General features: G+C 44.0%; 1 protein-coding gene across 1 annotated transcript in view; it reads left to right on the forward strand.

Annotated features, from left to right (window-relative positions):
• LOC142259303 (uncharacterized) overlaps positions 1-19085 on the forward strand; it is a 100755-nt gene extending 81670 nt beyond the window's left edge. Inside the window, 1 exon segment of the mRNA XM_075331774.1 lies at positions 16900-19085. Within this exon segment, the coding sequence (XP_075187889.1) occupies positions 16900-18413 (1514 nt within the window). The 3' untranslated portion in view covers positions 18414-19085.
• The last annotated feature ends 2713 nt before the right edge of the window (positions 19086-21798 follow it).

Raw genomic sequence — 21798 nt, forward strand, 5'->3', positions numbered from 1 at the left:
AAGAGTAGTCAGTAAACAGGTCAGGAAGAGAACAGGAAACGGAGGAGGTGAGCACAGAGGCCTGAACCAGAGGAGAACAAGGCTGTATCTGGCAGCTTCCAGCAATATACTTCCACCTTTAGTAGAGTGTGGTGCTTTCCAATTGGCTGAAGCAGAGAGCTGATTACCTCAGCTGGACTGCACACACACCCATACTGACAGACTGGATTGTACTACACATCCCAGTCACCCTAATCATAGAGACTGCACAGAGCCTGCACTGCCTGTTGTGGAGACACGGGTGTCTTTAGGTGCTCTCGTCCGCTGAACCGGCCGCCTTTAGAAAGACAGCATGGCCCATTGCTCATCCCAACTGAACGCCGACCTCCTTAACCGTGGGCGGAACACTACTACTACTACTACTACTACTACAACACAGGGTGAGGGAATCAAAATATTAAGACTTTATTGGATCCCCAAACAATTAACAGCACATAGCACATAACCAGCAAAACACACAAATGTAACAGGCAACAGAGTCTCACCCTTCCGCTGGCTCACCAGGGATTTAGAATGTCCGTGCCTCAGAGCTTCCAGGGCTACTTACTCCAATCCAGCAGCACCCCGCTTTTGGCGGGCACCCACCAAGAATGGAATAACGCCAGACTTAGGAAGCTGGCTGAGGTCTGCAAAGTCTGTAGCCAGGTGACCAAATTGTCCCAACCTGGGTTTCTTCCTTAAGTAGTCTCTGGTATGATGATTTGATATAATCCTGGCAGCCGGAGTCAAAATCCCTAGACTGCGGATATGGTCTCCAATCGGAATTGAAGTCCCTACATTGAAGACATGTAGCCAAGTGATCCTGTAGTCGGAGCCAAAGTCCCTAGACCGAGTCCACAAGGCATCCTGGTTCTGATCCCCTAGCCAGCTCCTAAGAGCTTAGACTGGATCATGGAACATCCATCACCAACCTGGTGACTCCAAGAAGTCCCCTTTTATAGCCATAGCCTTCCTTTAGGATATACTGTGCCCTTATCGGATTGGTTGTACAAGGTTGCTTCTCTTATTGGATGAATTTTAAGCTGCATGGATAATGTTCATTTAAATGATGTGGATAGAAAGACTGAGGATATTTACATGTAGTCTGAAATCCAAGACTAGGCAATGGCCACTGAGGTAATTTACATTAGATTAGCAATACAATGGGTGTCTTGCCTTCGGTGGCCAAAACAATTACATGAGTCAACAAGAGTTTTGTAAAAACAATGAGGGACTTATTCCCCGTCTATAAACAAACTATCTTCATGTCTGGCTGAATTTTAAGAAATTTAACCCCTGCTAAGTATTGACAGAGTCCAGGTCGTCACACCTGTAGCTTCGGGTTCTAACATCTCCATCACCAGCTCCATCACCAGCTCCACTGACAGAATGAATAAGGCTGTGCCTGGTGACCGTGTCGGGGGAGACCGCTAAGGGGTCTTCAGGGTCACAGAGTCTGAGTCCAAATCAAATCTGCACAGATGTATTTATGAGAAAAAATGACCACACAGAGACGTGTCTCTATCTGGGAGAAGCTCAAAGTCCTTCTGATTCTTATATTATAAAATACACACAGTTATTCAGTTCAACATTGTCCCTGATTGGTCAGAGATAACCAGCAATGTCCATATAGTACGTAACCAGTTTGTTACTGGCTTTCTAATACCAGTTTGAACCAGCTACTGAATACTTCTTTGTTAACAGGTTGCAGAGCAAGAACTAGGAGTCAACATCCCACATCTCACATAGTGTGAACTAACTGATTACGAGTTCTTCTCAGTATATTATGAATACCTCTTTGTTCATTGTTCCTTTTGGCTTCATTATCTTTGTTAACACCTTACTGTACATACACACATCTTATAATCATATTGTAAAGCTTCTATGCAATTGTCATATAGACACAGATAATTAGGCAACGACATCTATACTTTGATTATTTACACACACACACAGATGATCTTATTACATCTGGACAAATGGCCTATAGCCCAGGCCTACCCTCACAGTCCCCCTGTAATGCCTGATTGGATCCACAGACTCAGACTGGCTGTAAGGGGAGTCTAGAGAAAAGCCGCTCACAAAGCAAGATCCCAAGAACTCTGCAACCCTTTAACCCCTATACAAGGATTTGGAATTACACAGAGCCCCAGAGATCACTACCTATGGTAGGCTGTAGTCCATGGTCGTCAGGCAGGATCAAAAACCAGGAGATGCTAAACAGGAACAGAATCGGCAGGCAAGGGCGTAGTGAGGAGACAAAGCAGAGGTCAAATCCGGAACTGGCAGCAAGGTACAAAAACGACAGGCAGGAGGGTAGTCAAACAACAAGCAAAGGTCAGCGCACAGGAATCAAAATACAAACAGCATTTGAGCCAGGAGTACAGAACTATCTCTGGCAGTGGTCATGTGACAGGAGGGGGAATAAGAAGGGTGTGGTGTCTTCCCATTGGCTGCAGGTGAATGTTGGCAACTTCAGCTGGAAGACACACGCCACCTACAGTCAGCCAGTGGTACTGCAGGTTCCAGGGAAACCCAGCCTAGCGGATGAGCGGAGCCTGGGCTCCGCTGAGCCACGGACACCGACACCTCTCCCATCACCAGCACTATCCATGGTGGGAACATGGCATCATCTGGCAATCGGAGCAGAAGTCGCAGGAGCGGACTCCGGTGGGGACGTGACACCCCCCTTAATAAGATATCTGTGACTGTTGTCAACCTTACATTTTTAAAACTTTATCATTTAGACATATTTCATTTGGAACTTATCTGTGAACCACCCCCTTGGTTGTAATTAGATGCAATTGGTCCAATTATAGATGTAATTAGACTCCAATTACATCTATCATATATATATATATATATATATATATATATATATATATATATATATACAGTGCCTACAAGTAGTCTTCAACCCCCTGCAGATTTAGCAGGTTTGATAAGATGCAAATAAGTTAGAGCCTGCAAACTTCAAACAAGAGCAGGATTTATTAACAGATGCATCAATCTTACAAACCAACAAGTTATGTTGGTCAGTTAAATTTTAATACATTTTCAACATAAAAGTGTGGGTCAATTATTATTCAACCCCTAGGTTTGATATTTTGTGGAATAACCCTTGTTTGCAATTACAGCTAATAATCGTCTTTTATAAGACCTGATCAGGCCGGCACAGGTCTCTGGAGTTATCTTGGCCCACTCCTCCATGCAGATCTTCTCCAAGTTATCTAGGTTCTTTGGGTGTCTCATGTGGACTTTAATCTTGAGCTCCTTCCACAAGTTTTCAATTGGGTTAAGGTCAGGAGACTGACTAGGCCACTGCAACACCTTGATTTTTTCCCTCTTGAACCAGGCCTTGGTTTTCTTGGCTGTGTGCTTTGGGTCGTTGTCTTGTTGGAAGGTAAAATGACGACCCATCTTAAGATCCTTGATGGAGGAGCGGAGGTTCTTGGCCAAAATCTCCAGGTAGGCCGTGCTATCCATCTTCCCATGGATGCGGACCAGATGCCCAGGCCCCTTGGCTGAGAAACAGCCCCACAGCATGATGCTGCCACCACCATGCTTGACTGTAGGGATGGTTTTCTTGGGGTCGTATGCAGTGCCATCCAGTCTCCAAAGGTCACGTGTGTGGTTGGCACCAAAGATCTCGATCTTGGTCTCATCAGACCAGAGAACCTTGAACCAGTCTGTCTCAGAGTCCTCCAAGTGATCATGAGCAAACTGTAGACGAGCCTTGACATGACGCTTTGAAAGTAAAGGTACCTTACGGGCTCGTCTGGAACGGAGACCATTGCGGTGGAGTATGTTACTTATGGTATTGACTGAAACCAATGTCCCCACTGCCATGAGATCTTCCCGGAGCTCCTTCCTTGTTGTCCTTGGGTTAGCCTTGACTCTTCGGACAAGCCTGGCCTCGGCACTGGTGGAAACTTTCAAAGGCTGTCCAGGCCGTGGAAGGCTAACAGTAGTTCCATAAGCCTTCCACTTCCGGATGATGCTCCCAACAGTGGAGACAGGTAGGCCCAACTCCTTGGAAAGGGTTTTGTACCCCTTGCCAGCCTTGTGACCCTCCACGATCTTGTCTCTGATGGCCTTGGAATGCTCCTTTGTCTTTCCCATGTTGACCAAGTATGAGTGCTGTTCACAAGTTTGGGGAGGGTCTTAATTAGTCAGAAAAGGCTGGAAAAAGATAATTAATCCAAACATGTGAAGCTCATTGTTCTTTGTGCCTGAATTACTTCTTAATACTTTAGGGGAACCAAACAGAATTCTTGTGGTTTGAGTGGTTGAATAATAAATGACCCTCTGAATAAACTTTTCACAATTTAAAAAAAAAAAAAAGAAATAACATTCTTTTTTGCTGCAGTGCATTTCACACTTCCAGGCTGATCTACAGTCCAAATGTCACAATGCCAAGTTAATTCCGAATGTGTAAATCTGCAGGGGGTTGAATACTACTTGTAGGCACTGTATATATATATATATATATATATATATATATATATATATGTAGTTCAGCCCAAAAGTTTGGACACACCTTCCCATCTCTAGAACAACTGTTAAGAGGAGACTTTGTGCAGCAGGCCTTCATGGTAAAATAGCTGCTAAGGACAGGCAACAAGCAGAAGATACTTGTTTTGGCTAAAGAACACAAGGAATGGACATTAGACCAGTGGAAATCTGTGCTTTGGTCTGATGAGTCCAAATTTGAGATCTTTGGATCCAACCACTGTGTCTTTGTAGAAAAGGTGAACGGATGGACTCTACATGGCTGGTTCCCACCGTGAAGCATGGAGAAGGAGGTGTGATGGTGTGGGGGTGCTTTGCTAGTGACACTGTTGGGGATTTATTCAAAATTGAAGGCACACAGAACTAGCATGCCTACCACAGCATCTTGCAGCGGTGTACTATTCCATCCGGTTTGCGTTTAGTTGGACCATCATTTATTTGTCAACAGGACAATGACCCCAAACACACCTCCAGGTTGTGTAAGGGCTATTTGACTAAGAAGGAGAGTGAAGGGGTGCTACGCCAGATGACCTGGCCTCCACAGTCAACAGACTTGAACCCAATCGAAATGGTTTGGGGTGAGCTGGACCGCAGAGTGAAGGCAAAAGGGCCAACAAGTGCTAAGCATCTCTGGGAACTCCTTCAAGACTGATGGAAGACCATTTCCGGTGACTACCTCTTGAAGCTCATCAAAAGAATGCCAAGAGTGTGCAAAGTAGTAATCAAAGCAAAAGGTGGCCACGTTGAAGAACCTAGAATATAAGACATATTTTCAGTTGTTTCACACTTTTTTAAGTATTTCATTCCACATGTTTTAATTAATAGTTTTGATGCCTTCAATGTGAATCTACAATTTTCAGAGTCCTGAAAATAAAGAAAACTCTTTGAATGAGAAGGTGCGTCCAAACATTTGGTCTGTACTGTATGTATATATATATATATATAATATATATATATAATATATATAGGCCTTCCATTAGATCGTTGTCTAATACAACACTACAGGCTCTAGCTCCCCCCTTAGATAATTATTTTATTTGTTAAAGGGTAACTCCATGATTTACAGGGGCTAGTAGGATTGGCATTAATACTTTCATTAGACCACATTTCCCTGACCAAGGAAGGTTGAATCTAGATCTTATCTTGAGATCAGCACATAACCAAAAAACATTTACAGATTGTCTGTGGTTCTTTTTCCAGATATTAAACGAGAAGGAGGATACTTACATAGTTACTTAGGTTGAAAAAAGACCTGGGTCCATCTAGTTCAACCTTCCACCACCAATTATACATTTGGTCACTAAGTCATTTATAACTAACAATGTTGTGTGTACTGAGGAAATCATCCAGCCCTTTTTTAAAAGCTGTTATAGTATCTGCCATTACTACCTCTTGTGGTCGGCATTCCACAGTCTGACTGCTCTAACTGTAAAGAACCCTTTCCTATTTAGCTGTCAGAATCGCCTTTCTTCCACTCGCAGTGAGTGCCCCCTGGTCCTTAGTATTGTCTTTGAAAGAAATAAGTCATGTGCCAGTCCTTTATATTGACCACACATGTATTTATACAAATAAATGAGATCTCCTCTGAGACGTCTTTTTTCTAAGCTAAACATATCTAACTTTTTCAACCTCTCATCATATGGGAGGTCTTCCATTCCTTGTAGTAGTCTAGTTGCCTGCCTTTGAACTGACTCTAACTTCTGAATGTCCTTTTTAAATTGTGAAAATTGATTTATAGAGGGGTAACAATACGTTGGGATCACGGGATCTAATCTTTCTTTTAAAAAACACCATAAAATCTTGTTTGCTTTAGCAGCTGCTGCTTGACATTGAGTACTGTTGATCAGCTTATTTGTAATGAGAATACCCAAGTCCTTCTCCTGTTCTGTAGTCCCGAGTTTACTTCCATTTAATGTATACGCAGTTATAGGATTACTCCGTCCTAGGTGCTTTACTTTACATTTATCAACATTAAATTTCATTTGCCAAGTATCTGCCCATTCTGACATCTTATCCAGATCTTTCTGTAATATTGTACTATCAAGGTCAGTTTTTAAATTTTTAACATCCTACATAGTTTGGTGTCATCAGCAAAGACTAAGGGGCACTTTGCACACTACGACATCGCAAGCCGATGCTGCGATGCCGAGCGCGATAGTCCCCGCCCCCGTCGCAGCTGCGATATCCTTGTGTTAACTGCCGTAGCGAACATTATCGCTATGGCAGCTTCACATGGACTCACCCGTCCTGCGACCGTCGCTCTGGCCGGCAACCCGCCTCCTTATTAAAGGGTCGGGTCGTATGGCGTCACTGCGACGTCACACGGCAGGCGGCCAATAGGAGCCGAGGGGCGGAGATGAGCGGGATGTAAACATCCCGCCCACCTCCTTCCTTCCGCATATCCTACGGAAGTCGCAGTGACGGCGGTAGGAGATGTTCCTCGCTCCTGCGGCTTCACACACAGCGATGTGTGCTGCCGCAGGAGCGAGGAACAACATCGGACCGTCGCATCATGGATTACGCCGACGGTGCACCAATGATACGATTACGACGCTTTTGCGCTCGTTAATCGTATCATCGAGCCTTTACACACTACGATGTCGCATGCGATGCCGGAAGTACGTCATTTTCAATTTGACCCCACCGACATCGCACCTGCGATGTCGTAGTGTGCAAAGCCCGCCTTACACTTTACTATCAATCCCATCCACAAGGTCATTAAAAAAGAGATTAAAAATAATCGGTCCTAGCACAGATCCCTGCGGCACCCCACTGCTGACTATAGCCCATTTACAGAAAGTACCATTTATGACTACTCTTTGTTTCCTATCTTCTAGCCAACTCCTTACCTAGCTGCATATAGTTTCCCCTAGTCCTTGCTTCTGGAGCTTTAGTATAAGGCTTTTATGTGGTACAGTATCAAATGCCTTTGCAAAGTCCAAATAAATCACATCAGCTGCATTACCAATATCCAGGTTTGCACTTACCTCCTCATAGAACCCCAACAGGTTGGTTAGACACGACTTATCTTTCATGAATCCATGCTGTTTGTCAGTTATTATAATATTTTCTGCAATATATTTTTGCATGTCATCCCTTAAAATGCCCTCAAAAACTTTGCAGACTACTGATGTCAGGCTTACTGGACGGTAATTGCCTGGATCCACCCTCTTACCTTTATTAAATATTGGTACCACATCAGCAATCCTCCAATCCTGAGGCACCAACCCTGTTACAAGCAAGTCTAAAAAGATGAGCTACAGCGGTCTGTCGATTACGGAACTCCATTCCCTCAATATTCGTGGATGAATGCCATCTGGCCCTGGGGATTTGTCAATGTTTAATTTACTCAGACGCAGGCGTACTTCTTCTTGTGTTAAATTAATTATATCGGGTGGTGAACTTTGATTTTTCACTTGTTGAATGATCCCTGGAACAGTCTGTTCCTTGGTGAACACGGATGAGAAGTGCCTGTTTAATATCTCAGTCTTTTGTTTGTCTTCTATAACTAACTTGTTATTATATTTTAAGGGGAGAATACTATTCTTTGTTTTTCTTTTGGCATTAATGTATTTATAAAAGATTTTGGGATTTATTTTAATATCCTTGGCGATTTATGTTTCAGTAGCTAATTTTGCTTGCTTGATTTCTTTTTTACATTTCCTATTGATATCTTAATACTTCTGAAATGCCATTTCTGTATTCTCAGCCTTTAAGATTTTAAACGCCCTTTGTTTTATTATACTTTGTACAGTCTTATTTATCCATAGTGGTTTCTTTTTATTCCTGGACATTTTATTATCAGAGGGTATAAGTTTTTACAGGACTCTAGTAGTATATCCTTAAACTTACCCCATTTATGTTCGGTATCCCCAGTTATCATGACATTGTCCAAATCTACACATTTAAGCTCTTCCCTTAATTTGTTGAAATCAGCTTTTCTAAAATTCCAGGTTTTAGCATTTCCCCTTTGAAATGTTCTATTGATTATTACTTTGAAGCTTACTATATTATGATCGCTGGTGCCCAAGTGCTCCCGGACCTATAGATCTAAAATTGTATCCGGTCTATTTGACAGGACCAGATCTAGCAAATTATCTCCCCTTGTCGGTTCATCTACCATCTGTGAGAGAAAATTGTCTTGAATAGTAGATAAGAACTTACAGCTTTTAGCACAACGAGAAGATTTTCTGACCCACTGAATGTCTGGATAGTTGAAATCCCCCATAATAAGAACCCGATTATTATTATTAGCTGCCTTCTCAATTTGTTGCAGCATTTCACCCTGTATTTGTTCAGGTTTGTTAGAACACAGGTTTTAGGTGACATTGGGGGTACTGCAACAATGTACAGTCAGTATGGGTAAATGTACATGGGGAGGGGAATAATGGAAAAATTTTGATTTTGGTTGGTGCTAGTCCATCCAGGGCCACCTCCTAAACCTTGGTGATCTGCTCTTGATAAAGAGCCAAAGCATGATGAGGCTTCATGTTACGGGGGGCTGTCTGATAATAACCGAAAGAAGTATCAGACAGTCAGGGTCCACCGTGCAAAGACTTTGCTGCAGACTATGGCAGAGTGCAATACCTCTGTTAACTCACAGAAGGATATAATAAGTAAGTAAAGCAATTCCTCCCTTACTTGGAGGGTGTGTGGAATGATCTCTGTTAACAATCACAGAGACAAAGGCAATGTGTGCGAAATGGCACCTACCTAGGTCCGCTCTTCTAGTGGTGCAAAAGAGACGAACAGCAGCGTAAGCCGCACAAAGCTCCTACCTGCGTTCGCTCCACTAGTGTGCGAGGACACGAACCACTAGATATGGCACCTGCCTAGGTCCGCTCTTCTAGTGGTGCAAAAGAGACGAACAGCAGCGTAAGCCGCACAAAGCTCCTACCTCTGTTCGCTCCCCTAGTGTGCGAGGATACGAACAACTGCCAGACGCAGTATAAGGAACGTTACCCTAGCGGCAACGTCCACCTACGAGTAGAATCACAAGGCCCAGCCAGACCATGTGCCTCAGGCACCTGCCTATGTCCGCTCCCCTAAGAGGTAAGGATACGGACAGCAGCCGAAGCTGTAAGGTATAAGAACGCTACCCTGCCGGTAGCGCTCACCTAGCATAGACAGAGGAATGCCTAGAGGAACGCGCACAGAGCGTCTACTCATATGCATGAACCAAGAGGACTGAGCACCATGCGGCGTGTGTCAGGGTCTTATATAGACTCTGTGCCTCATCCAAGATGGAGGACACCAGAGCCAATCCGCTGCCAGAACGACAGGAGTGACGTCATGCTGGCCTATCACCGAGCAAGACGTCACAAGCACATGACCAGCGACCAATCGGCATAGAAGGTGTCAGAGACATGTGACCTCGTGTCAGCGATGATGTCACCCACACATGTGCAATGGCTCCAAGATTGGACTTAGTCTCCGGCGCTCGCACATGTGCAGTAGCAAGAAATCTGGACTTAGTCTCCAGCGCTCGCACATGTGCAGTAGCACGAAATCTGGACTTAGTCTCCAGCGCTCGCACATGTGCAGTAGCACGAAATCTGGACTTAGTCTCCAGCGCTCGCACATGTGCAGTAGCAAGAAATCTGGACTTAGTCTCCAGCGCTCGCACATGTGCAGTAGCAAGAAATCTGGACATAGTCTCCAGTGCTCGCAGCAACCGTAACAGTACCTCCCCCTCAAGGGCCCCCCTCCCGGCGACGCAGGTAATCGGCAACTAAGTCGGGAGCATGGACAGCCTCCTCAGGCTCCCAAGAGCGATGTTCCGGGCCATAGCCCTCCCAATCTATCAAGAAGAACCTCCGCCCTCTAACCATCTTAGAACCAACTATGGCTCGTACCTCATAGCTAGAGCGAGAGGAATCAGAGGCAGGAGAGTGCACTTCACGAGCGTGAGGTAAAATAGCCGGCTTTAGCAGTGAGACATGGAATTTGTCATGAATCCTAAGATGGACAGGTAACTTCAATTGATAGACTACAGGATTTACCTGTCGAAGAACCTCATAAGGACCCAGGAAGCGAGGAGCAAATTTGACAGAGCTCACTCTAAGTCTCACGTGTTTTGCAGAGAGCCACACAAAGTCCCCTGGAGAAAAGACAGGAGCCGGGCGACGAAACCTATCGGACACCGTCTTCATACGGTCCTTAGCTGCTTGGATCGACTCTTGAGTCCGATCCCAAACCTCTCTGGCATTAGTTGCCCAGTCGGCCACAAGAGGAGGAGGTGCAGCAGCGGGAAACGGTACCGGTACCCTAGGGTGTTGCCCATTATTGAGTACGAACGGTGTCTGCCCAGTGGCCTCAGCCAGCGAATTGTTAAGGGCAAATTCTGCCCAGGGTAGGAGGGAGGACCAGTTATCGTGGTTCTCAGCAACAAAGTGTCGAAGGTATATAATCATAGATTGATTGGTACGTTCAACCAAACCATTAGTCTCCGGATGGTATGCCGAAGAGAGATTCAACTCAATTTGCAGAAGGCTACAAAGATCTCGCCAGAAACGGGAAGTAAATTGCGGGCCTCTATCACAAATGATACGATCTGGCATCCCGTGAAGCCTAAAGACATGCTTGAGGAATAGTTTGGCTAGTACCCTGGAAGATGGGATTCTCGATAACGGTACGAGATGAACCATCCGGGAGAAATGGTCCGTAATGACCCACACAAATCTATGTCCCTGTGAACATGGAAGATCACCCACAAAGTCCATGCCTACCACCTCCCATGGTCTATCTGGCACTGGTAAAGGATGCAAGAGCCCAGCCGGTCTCTGCCGTAATGGACGGTTGCGAGCACACGAGTAGCAGGAACCGACATATCTCTTGACGTGGCTGGCTAAGTGTGGCCACCAATACCACCTCTCCAGTAACTCTCGTGTCCGCCTAATACCAAAATGCCCACCCACCTTTGAGGTGTGGGCCCATGACAGTATATCATTCTGTCGATCAGGCGGAACAAAGGTCTTGCCCGGTGGGATTTGGTCTAACGTCACAGGGGAGAGCGTATGAAAAACCCTGGAGGGAAGGATAAGACGAGGTTCGTCAATCTCTTCCTGGGTAGAAAGCATAGAGCGAGACAGGGCGTCTGCCTTGTTATTCTTACTCCCAGACAGATAGTTGATGGAGAAGTGAAAGCGGGAGAAAAACAAGGACCAGCGGGCTTGGCGAGGATTCAGACGCTGAGCGGTTTGTAAGTACGTCAGATTCTTATGGTCTGTATAGACCTGGAAAGGATGTTTCGCTCCTTCCAGCAAGTGACGCCACTCCTCCAAGGCTAATCTCAAGGCGAGCAGTTCCCTATCCCCAATGGTATAGTTTCTCTCTGCCGGTGAAAAGGTTTTAGCAAAGAAGAAACACGGCCTTTTTCTACCTGCACCGTTCTTTTGATACAAGACCGCACCAGCACCCACTGAAGAGGCATCAACCTCTAAGAGGAAGGGCTTATTCTCATCGGGTCTTTGAAGAACGGGAGCAGTTGAAAAGTGTCTTTTTACTGCCTCAAAAGCCTGAGATGTCTCAGTAGACCAGGCTTTGGGATTAGCACCTTTCTTAGTCAAGGCCACCAAAGGGGCCACCAAAGTAGAAAAATGGGGTATGAACTGCCTGTAATAATTTATGAATCCTAAGAAGTGTTGCACCGCCTTCAAGGAATGAGGTTCGGACCATTGCAGGACAGCAGAGAGCTTCGCAGGATCCATAGCCAGACCCTCTTGTGAGATAATGTAACCCAAAAAAGGCAATGAGGACTGCTCGAATACACATTTCTCGAGTTTAGCAAACAATGAGTGCTCCCTTAAACGGGAAAGGACACGAACGACATCCTGACGATGAGTCTCCAGATCAGGAGAAAAAATCAGGATGTCGTCCAGATACACCACTACTGAGGATAACAGTAAATCCCTGAACACATCGTTTACGAAGTCCTGAAATACTGCGGGTGCATTACATAACCCAAAAGGCATGACGAGGTATTCATAGTGACCGTCTCGGGTGTTAAAAGCGGTCTTCCATTCGTCACCCTTTCGAATTCGTACCAAGTTATACGCACCCCGCAGATCCAACTTCGTAAAAACTTGAGCTCCTCTCAGTCTGTCAAAGAGCTCCGAAATTAAAGGTAATGGGTATTTGTTCTTTATTGTGATTGCGTTGAGACCCCTGTAATCTATGCAGGGACGCAAATCACCCTCTTTCTTCCGAACAAAGAAAAACCCAGCTCCCGCGGGAGAGACAGACTTACGAATGAACCCCTTCTCTAAACTCTCTCTTATATAGGTCGACATGGCCTCCGACTCAGGTATCGACAGGGGGTAAACCCTGCCTTTAGGTGGAACCGAACCTGGGATAAGGTCTATGGCACAGTCATACGGCCTATGGGGTGGAAGAACCTCAGCACCCTGTTTGGAGAACACGTCAGCGAAATCCAAATAGGGTGTAGGTATGGGAGAGAGATCAGTTGATGCAACCGCAACGACCTTAGGTGGTAAGGGAAGACATCGGGACTGACATTTCGAACCCCAACTAATAATGCTGTCAGACTCCCAGTCAATGTGAGGAGCATGAGTCCGAAGCCATGGAAGACCCAGAAGGACGTCGTCTATACCCTCAGGCAAAACAAGAAAAGAAATCTCCTCTATGTGACCCTGAGACAGGGAAAGGCGCAAGGGAACTGTCCTCAATGTAATGGAGTCAGACAACATAGTTCCATTAACAACACGGACAGGAATAGGCGCCTCTAACATGATAGAGGGAATATTGTGTCCCTTTACAAATCCTGAGGACACAAAAATCCCGTCAGCTCCGGAATCCACAAAAGCCATAATAGGCCATGTATTCTCAGATAACGAGAGCTGACCTGGGATACAACACTTAGAGGGTGCAGAAGACGTCTCTAGTAACCCCCCTCTAATGGTTACTAGGCCAGGGAGTTTCCCTGACGACTAGGACACTTGTTGGCATAGTGCCCAGCCTGACGACATACGTAACATATAGGAGGACCAGACTTGCGTAGTCTGGAGAACGTATGACCTAACTCCATAGGAGTGGGAGATGTTTCAGATGCTGAGGAAGATGGTAGTGGACCCTCAACAACTGGAATAGCCCGATGCTTAGGGCGTGAGGAAGAGACCTCGAGTCTACGTTCCTTATGGCGTACATCGATCCTCGTTGCAACTGTGATCAAGTCCTCCAGAGAAGCAGGGACCTCACGAGTAGCAAGGGCATCCTTGACATAGCCTGCCAACCCTCTCCAGAAGATAGGAATCAACACCTTCTCTGGCCAATCTAGTTCTGCCACCAGAGTTCTAAAAGCAATGGCATAAGAACTAGTGGATAACGAACCCTGAGATAGATCTAACAGTCTCAGGGCCGCATCATGGGTAACCTGCGGACCCATGAATACCGCCTTAAGAGCATCAAGAAAGTCTTGATGTCTCAGAGTAACCACATCAGAGCGCTCCCATAGGGGAGTCGCCCATTCTAAGGCTTTGTCCTGAAGTAATGAGATGATAAAGCCTACTCTGGACCTCTCCGTAGAGAAGCGAGAAGAGTTGACCTCTAGGTGTATCTGACACTGACTAATGAAACCACGACATGATCTGGCATCGCCAGAATATCTGTTTGGCAGAGCAAGTCGAGGATCATGTGCAGATGTCACCATGGTCTGAGGTTTATCCTCTATACTCTTGAGCCGTGACTCAAGTACTTGTATGTAACGGTGTAACTGCTGATATTCTGCCATAACTGCCAGACCCTTGGCTCAGTCCTAATGTTACGGGGGGCTGTCTGATAATAACCGAAAGAAGTATCAGACAGTCAGGGTCCACCGTGCAAAGACTTTGCTGCAGACTATGGCAGAGTGCAATACCTCTGTTAACTCACAGAAGGATATAATAAGTAAGTAAAGCAATTCCTCCCTTACTTGGAGGGTGTGTGGAATGATCTCTGTTAACAATCACAGAGACAAAGGCAATGTGTGCGAAATGGCACCTACCTAGGTCCGCTCTTCTAGTGGTGCAAAAGAGACGAACAGCAGCGTAAGCCGCACAAAGCTCCTACCTGCGTTCGCTCCACTAGTGTGCGAGGACACGAACCACTAGATATGGCACCTGCCTAGGTCCGCTCTTCTAGTGGTGCAAAAGAGACGAACAGCAGCGTAAGCCGCACAAAGCTCCTACCTCTGTTCGCTCCCCTAGTGTGCGAGGATACGAACAACTGCCAGACGCAGTATAAGGAACGTTACCCTAGCGGCAACGTCCACCTACGAGTAGAATCACAAGGCCCAGCCAGACCATGTGCCTCAGGCACCTGCCTATGTCCGCTCCCCTAAGAGGTAAGGATACGGACAGCAGCCGAAGCTGTAAGGTATAAGAACGCTACCCTGCCGGTAGCGCTCACCTAGCATAGACAGAGGAATGCCTAGAGGAACGCGCACAGAGCGTCTACTCATATGCATGAACCAAGAGGACTGAGCACCATGCGGCGTGTGTCAGGGTCTTATATAGACTCTGTGCCTCATCCAAGATGGAGGACACCAGAGCCAATCCGCTGCCAGAACGACAGGAGTGACGTCATGCTGGCCTATCACCGAGCAAGACGTCACAAGCACATGACCAGCGACCAATCGGCATAGAAGGTGTCAGAGACATGTGACCTCGTGTCAGCGATGATGTCACCCACACATGTGCAATGGCTCCAAGATTGGACTTAGTCTCCGGCGCTCGCACATGTGCAGTAGCAAGAAATCTGGACTTAGTCTCCAGCGCTCGCACATGTGCAGTAGCACGAAATCTGGACTTAGTCTCCAGCGCTCGCACATGTGCAGTAGCACGAAATCTGGACTTAGTCTCCAGCGCTCGCACATGTGCAGTAGCAAGAAATCTGGACTTAGTCTCCAGCGCTCGCACATGTGCAGTAGCAAGAAATCTGGACATAGTCTCCAGTGCTCGCAGCAACCGTAACACTTCATGTGAACAGTTTGTGATGCTTATTCAGAGAAGCCTTCTGAGATCATGGGTGGAATGGCAGCCGCTCTCTGCTTCAGTTGTTTCAGGTCCATCTGTTTCTGAGGTGTGACGTTATCTTGCGTGTCACTGCCAGTGCTCAGCAGACTGGACCGAGGAGACAGCAGCCTGGTGGGATGGGCTCTTTCAAAACTTTTCCCGATATTACTGAATATATACATATATGAGTTAGTAGGAAACAAAAACATTCATAAATATATTAGGCTACATCAACTAAACCACATATTTGGGTCTGTGAAATGGCTGAATTAAGTATTTCAGGTTACTCAATTCATACCCTCAACAACAGAAGCTGACGTCACTGGAGCAGATCCCAGATAAGATGTGACACATTTGCAGAAGACTTGATGTGACAGAACAGCAGAAAACCCGAGCAGGAGAAAGTCCCATAAAGGGACTCCATTTTGGAAATTATAGCCTTCAGTGAATTTCTCCATAGTTGTAGTGACAATTTTAACTGCACAGGCACTTTCCAGGAATTAGCGCCCAGTGGATGTTGGAGTGAAAATTGCAAATACAGTATATCACAAAAGTTAATACACCCCTCATATTTTTGTAAATATTTAATTATAAATTTTCATGGGACAACACTGACAATCTGACACTTTGATACAATGCACAGTAGTCAGTGTACAGCTTGTATAACAGTGTAATTTTGGTGTGTCCTTTAAATGACTTAACACACTTCCATTAATGTCAAAATTGCTGACAACAAACATGAGTACACCTCTAAGTGAAATTGCCAAATTGTGCTCAAAATGACAATATTTTGTGTGGTCACCATTAGTTTCTAGCACTGCCTTAATTCTTTTGTGCATGGAGTTCACTAGAACTTCACAGGAGCCACTGTATTCTCTTCCATGATGATATCACAGGGCTGGTGGATGTTAGAGACCTTCTGCTCCTCCACATTCCATTTGAGGAGGCCCAACAGATGCTCAATAGGGTTTAGGTCTGGAGACGCTTGACCAGTCCAGCAGCTTTACCCTCAATTTGTTTAGCAATGCAGTGGTCGTCTTGGAGGTGTGTTTGGGGTCGTTATAATGTTGGAATACTCTGGTTTTCCATGATGGAACTGAGTGGGGGTTTGTTTTTGTGGGGAAGGAAGAAGTTTATATTGGTATCATATTCACCTACATAACATTTTAGGTGGCGTACAATACTCTACTGGTTCATGCCATGAGGTCTTCTATTAGACTGTGAGCTGTTATTGTCTTGGTGAATAATTCTATTTTACTATATAACTTGCTGTTTCTATGGACGTTTTAAGTAGAAATGTTTAAAAATATTAATTTCAAGCATATTTTCTGAAAAAAATAACAGTTTTTTTTCTTACCAGATGACTGTACCACGAGATCAGAGGGACAACTGACATCTTCAATTTATAAATTAGATGACTTTGAGATCACACAGGATTCAACTAAAGTGAATGACATTATTCCAGATATCCCATCTTCCTTTCACAGCAAAGATCTATCATCTGATCCTATAAAACGGGTCCTCTCTTCTGAATCATTACAGAGTACTAAAATAAAAAAAAGTCACAAAAGAGGCATTAGAAAACCAACTGGTCTTAAAGAAAAGGAGACAATTTCACAATTAAAAAATGGAAATAGTTTTCCTCCAGAAACAACATTTGTTAAACATCAAAATATTCACAAAGAGGAGAATAGATTTTCTTGTTCCAATTGTAAGAAATATTTTAATAATAAATCAAACCTTGTAAATCATCAGAGAACTCACACAGGGGAGAAGCCATATTCCTGCTCAGAATGTGGGAAATGTTTTAACCAGAAATCAAATCTTGTTACACATAAAAGTACTCATACAGGGGAGAAACCATTTTCATGTTCAGAATGTGGAAAATGTTTTATCCGGAAATCAAATCTTGTTGCACATCAAAGAATTCATACGGGGGAGAAGCCTTTTTCATGTTCAGAATGTGGGAGATGTTTTAACACCAAATCAGATCTTATTAGACATCAGAGAACTCACACAGGTGAGAAGCCTTTTTCATGTTCAGAATGCGGGAAAAGTTTTAGCCAGAAATTAAGTCTTGTTAACCATGAGATAATTCATACTGGGGAAAAGTCATATTCATGTTCAGAATGTGGAAAATGTTTTAACCGGAAATCATATCTTGTTAAACATCATAGTACTCATACTGGAGAGAAGTCATATTCATGTTCAGAATGTGGAAAGTGTTTTATCTGGAAATCAAATCTTGTTACACATCAAAGAACTCATACGGGGGAGAAGCCTTTTTCATGTTCAGAATGTGGGAGATGTTTTAACACCAAATCAGATCTTATTAGACATCAGAGAACTCACACAGGTGAGAAGCCTTTTTCATGTTCAGAATGCGGGAAATGTTTTAGCCAGAAATTAAGTCTTGTTAACCATGAGATAATGCATACTGGGGAGAAGTCATATTCATGTTCAGAATGTGAAAAATGTTTTAGCCGGAAATCAAATCTTGTTAAACATCATAGTACTCATACAGGGGAGAAGTCATTTTCATGTTCAGAATGTGGGAAATATTTTAACTCCAAATCAAATCTTAATAGACATCAGAGAACTCACACAGAGGTGAAGCCGTTTTCATGTGAAAAATGTGGAAAATGTTTTGCACGTAGATCAACTCTTCTTTATCACCAGAACAGTCACAGAGAGTAGAAGCATTTTTCATGTTCAGAATGTGGGAAATGTTTTCCCCAGAAATTGCATCTTATTAGACACCAAATAACTCACACAGGGGAGAAGCCTTTTTCATGTTCAGAATGTTTTAAACACAAGTGGAACTTTCTTAAACATCAAAAATCCCACAGAGGGAGAAGCCATTATCATACCTAGAATGGGAAAAATGAAAACAAGGAAAATCATATTTTCTTGACCATCAATAATAACTCACACAGGGACAAAATAAATATTTTATTGACAGATTGTCCAAAAATCACATAACAGACAGTCGTATAATTAAATGAGGAAGGGAAATTACTTTGGAACTTACCATATTTTTTGGACTATAAGATGCACTTCTAACAAAAACTTTTCAAGTCATGGGATCAATCACATACCCTGTAAGGGACTGTAAAATGGGGTGATGTGTACACAGTGTGTGTGTATATAAATGTATATACAGTGAAGATCACAATTTTCTAAATGTTGCGATCACTGTGTAGTACTACGTGATTATATGCTAATATGATGAAATTCACAGTATTTTAAACTTATTTCATAAATTGATTTTTTTCAAAAGCACATGATAAAAATGTAAATGAAATAAATGTAAAAGAACACTGATCAAAATTAGAGAACACTTTCAGATACCTGCAAGTTATTGGTGTTACTCTGGCACCTAGTGCTAATTTCCTTAATTATCTGACAAACCCTGTTGGCAGCCTAACTTTTCAGTTTGCACTGACTTTGCAGAAATGGTGTGCCGTTACAAAGTGACTGAAACACACCGGCAGCAGATTATCCAGATGAAGGCCAAAGGGGTGACCCTAACAGCCCTAGCAAGAGAATTTGGTTGTTGCAAGTCTGTGATTTCGAGAATATTGCATCTTTACAACATCACAAACTCTTTCAATTCCCCAAAGAAGACTAGTCGCTTTCCCAAGAGAGGACAGGATAATGTGGAGAATCTCCATGGGTAATTGTTTCAGCACTGCAGCTAGAATTGCTCGCCAGTTCAGCACCAAACAGGGTAAGGATCTGTCTCGCCATACAATGTCACGATGTTTAAGAGCATTTGGACTGAAAGCCCACTCTGCAGTGACCAAACCTCTCATTAGTAGAAAGAATCAAAAGGCTGAACTCCCCTTTAGTGAGGAGTATATTGTGTGGACAGAGAAGAAGTGCTTTATAGATAGCGATGAAAGCAAGTTTAATTTATTTGGGTCTGATGGGAAACATTATGTTAGTCAACGAACTGGGGAAAGACTAAACCCAAAGTGTGTTAAGAAGTCAGTGACAGGGGGTGGAGGACGTGTCATGGTTTGGGGAATATTTTCTGCAACAGGATTTGGACCTAGTGGGGTAACAATACGTTGGGATCACGGGATCTAATCTTTCTTTTAAAAAACACCATAAAATCTTGTTTGCTTTAGCAGCTGCTGCTTGACATTGAGTACTGTTGATCAGCTTATTTGTAATGAGAATACCCAAGTCCTTCTCCTGTTCTGTAGTCCCGAGTTTACTTCCATTTAATGTATACGCAGTTATAGGATTACTCCGTCCTAGGTGCTTTACTTTACATTTATCAACATTAAATTTCATTTGCCAAGTATCTGCCCATTCTGACATCTTATCCAGATCTTTCTGTAATATTGTACTATCAAGGTCAGTTTTTAAGTTTTTAACATCCTACATAGTTTGGTGTCATCAGCAAAGACTAAGGGGCACTTTGCACACTACGACATCGCAAGCCGATGCTGCGATGCCGAGCGCGATAGTCCCCGCCCCCGTCGCAGCTGCGATATCCTTGTGTTAACTGCCGTAGCGAACATTATCGCTATGGCAGCTTCACATGGACTCACCCGTCCTGCGACCGTCGCTCTGGCCGGCAACCCGCCTCCTTATTAAAGGGTCGGGTCGTATGGCGTCACTGCGACGTCACACGGCAGGCGGCCAATAGGAGCCGAGGGGCGGAGATGAGCGGGATGTAAACATCCCGCCCACCTCCTTCCTTCCGCATATCCTACGGAAGTCGCAGTGACGACGGTAGGAGATGTTCCTCGCTCCTGCGGCTTCACACACAGCGATGTGTGCTGCCGCAGGAGCGAGGAACAACATCGGACCGTCGCATCATGGATTACGCCGACGGTGCACCAATGATACGATTACGACGCTTTTGCGCTCGTTAATCGTATCATCGAGCCTTTACACACTACGATGTCGCATGCGATGCCGGAAGTACGTCATTTTCAATTTGACCCCACCGACATCGCACCTGCGATGTCGTAGTGTGCAAAGCCCGCCTTACACTTTACTATCAATCCCATCCACAAGGTCATTAAAAAAGAGATTAAAAATAATCGGTCCTAGCACAGATCCCTGCGGCACCCCACTGCTGACTATAGCCCATTTACAGAAAGTACCATTTATGACTACTCTTTGTTTCCTATCTTCTAGCCAACTCCTTACCTAGCTGCATATAGTTTCCCCTAGTCCTTGCTTCTGGAGCTTTAGTATAAGGCTTTTATGTGGTACAGTATCAAATGCCTTTGCAAAGTCCAAATAAATCACATCAGCTGCATTACCAATATCCAGGTTTGCACTTACCTCCTCATAGAACCCCAACAGGTTGGTTAGACACGACTTATCTTTCATGAATCCATGCTGTTTGTCAGTTATTATAATATTTTCTGCAATATATTTTTGCATGTCATCCCTTAAAATGCCCTCAAAAACTTTGCAGACTACTGATGTCAGGCTTACTGGACGGTAATTGCCTGGATCCACCCTCTTACCTTTATTAAATATTGGTACCACATCAGCAATCCTCCAATCCTGAGGCACCAACCCTGTTACAAGCAAGTCTAAAAAGATGAGCTACAGCGGTCTGTCGATTACGGAACTCCATTCCCTCAATATTCGTGGATGAATGCCATCTGGCCCTGGGGATTTGTCAATGTTTAATTTACTCAGACGCAGGCGTACTTCTTCTTGTGTTAAATTAATTATATCGGGTGGTGAACTTTGATTTTTCACTTGTTGAATGATCCCTGGAACAGTCTGTTCCTTGGTGAACACGGATGAGAAGTGCCTGTTTAATATCTCAGTCTTTTGTTTGTCTTCTATAACTAACTTGTTATTATATTTTAAGGGGAGAATACTATTCTTTGTTTTTCTTTTGGCATTAATGTATTTATAAAAGATTTTGGGATTTATTTTAATATCCTTGGCGATTTATGTTTCAGTAGCTAATTTTGCTTGCTTGATTTCTTTTTTACATTTCCTATTGATATCTTAATACTTCTGAAATGCTATTTCTGTATTCTCAGCCTTTAAGATTTTAAACGCCCTTTGTTTTATTATACTTTGTACAGTCTTATTTATCCATAGTGGTTTCTTTTTATTCCTGGACATTTTATTATCAGAGGGTATAAGTTTTTACAGGACTCTAGTAGTATATCCTTAAACTTACCCCATTTATGTTCGGTATCCCCAGTTATCATGACATTGTCCGAATCTACACATTTAAGCTCTTCCCTTAATTTGTTGAAATCAGCTT

The sequence above is a fragment of the Anomaloglossus baeobatrachus genome, assembly GCF_048569485.1.
Source record: "Anomaloglossus baeobatrachus isolate aAnoBae1 chromosome 5 unlocalized genomic scaffold, aAnoBae1.hap1 SUPER_5_unloc_6, whole genome shotgun sequence".
Lineage (NCBI taxonomy): Eukaryota > Metazoa > Chordata > Amphibia > Anura > Aromobatidae > Anomaloglossus > Anomaloglossus baeobatrachus.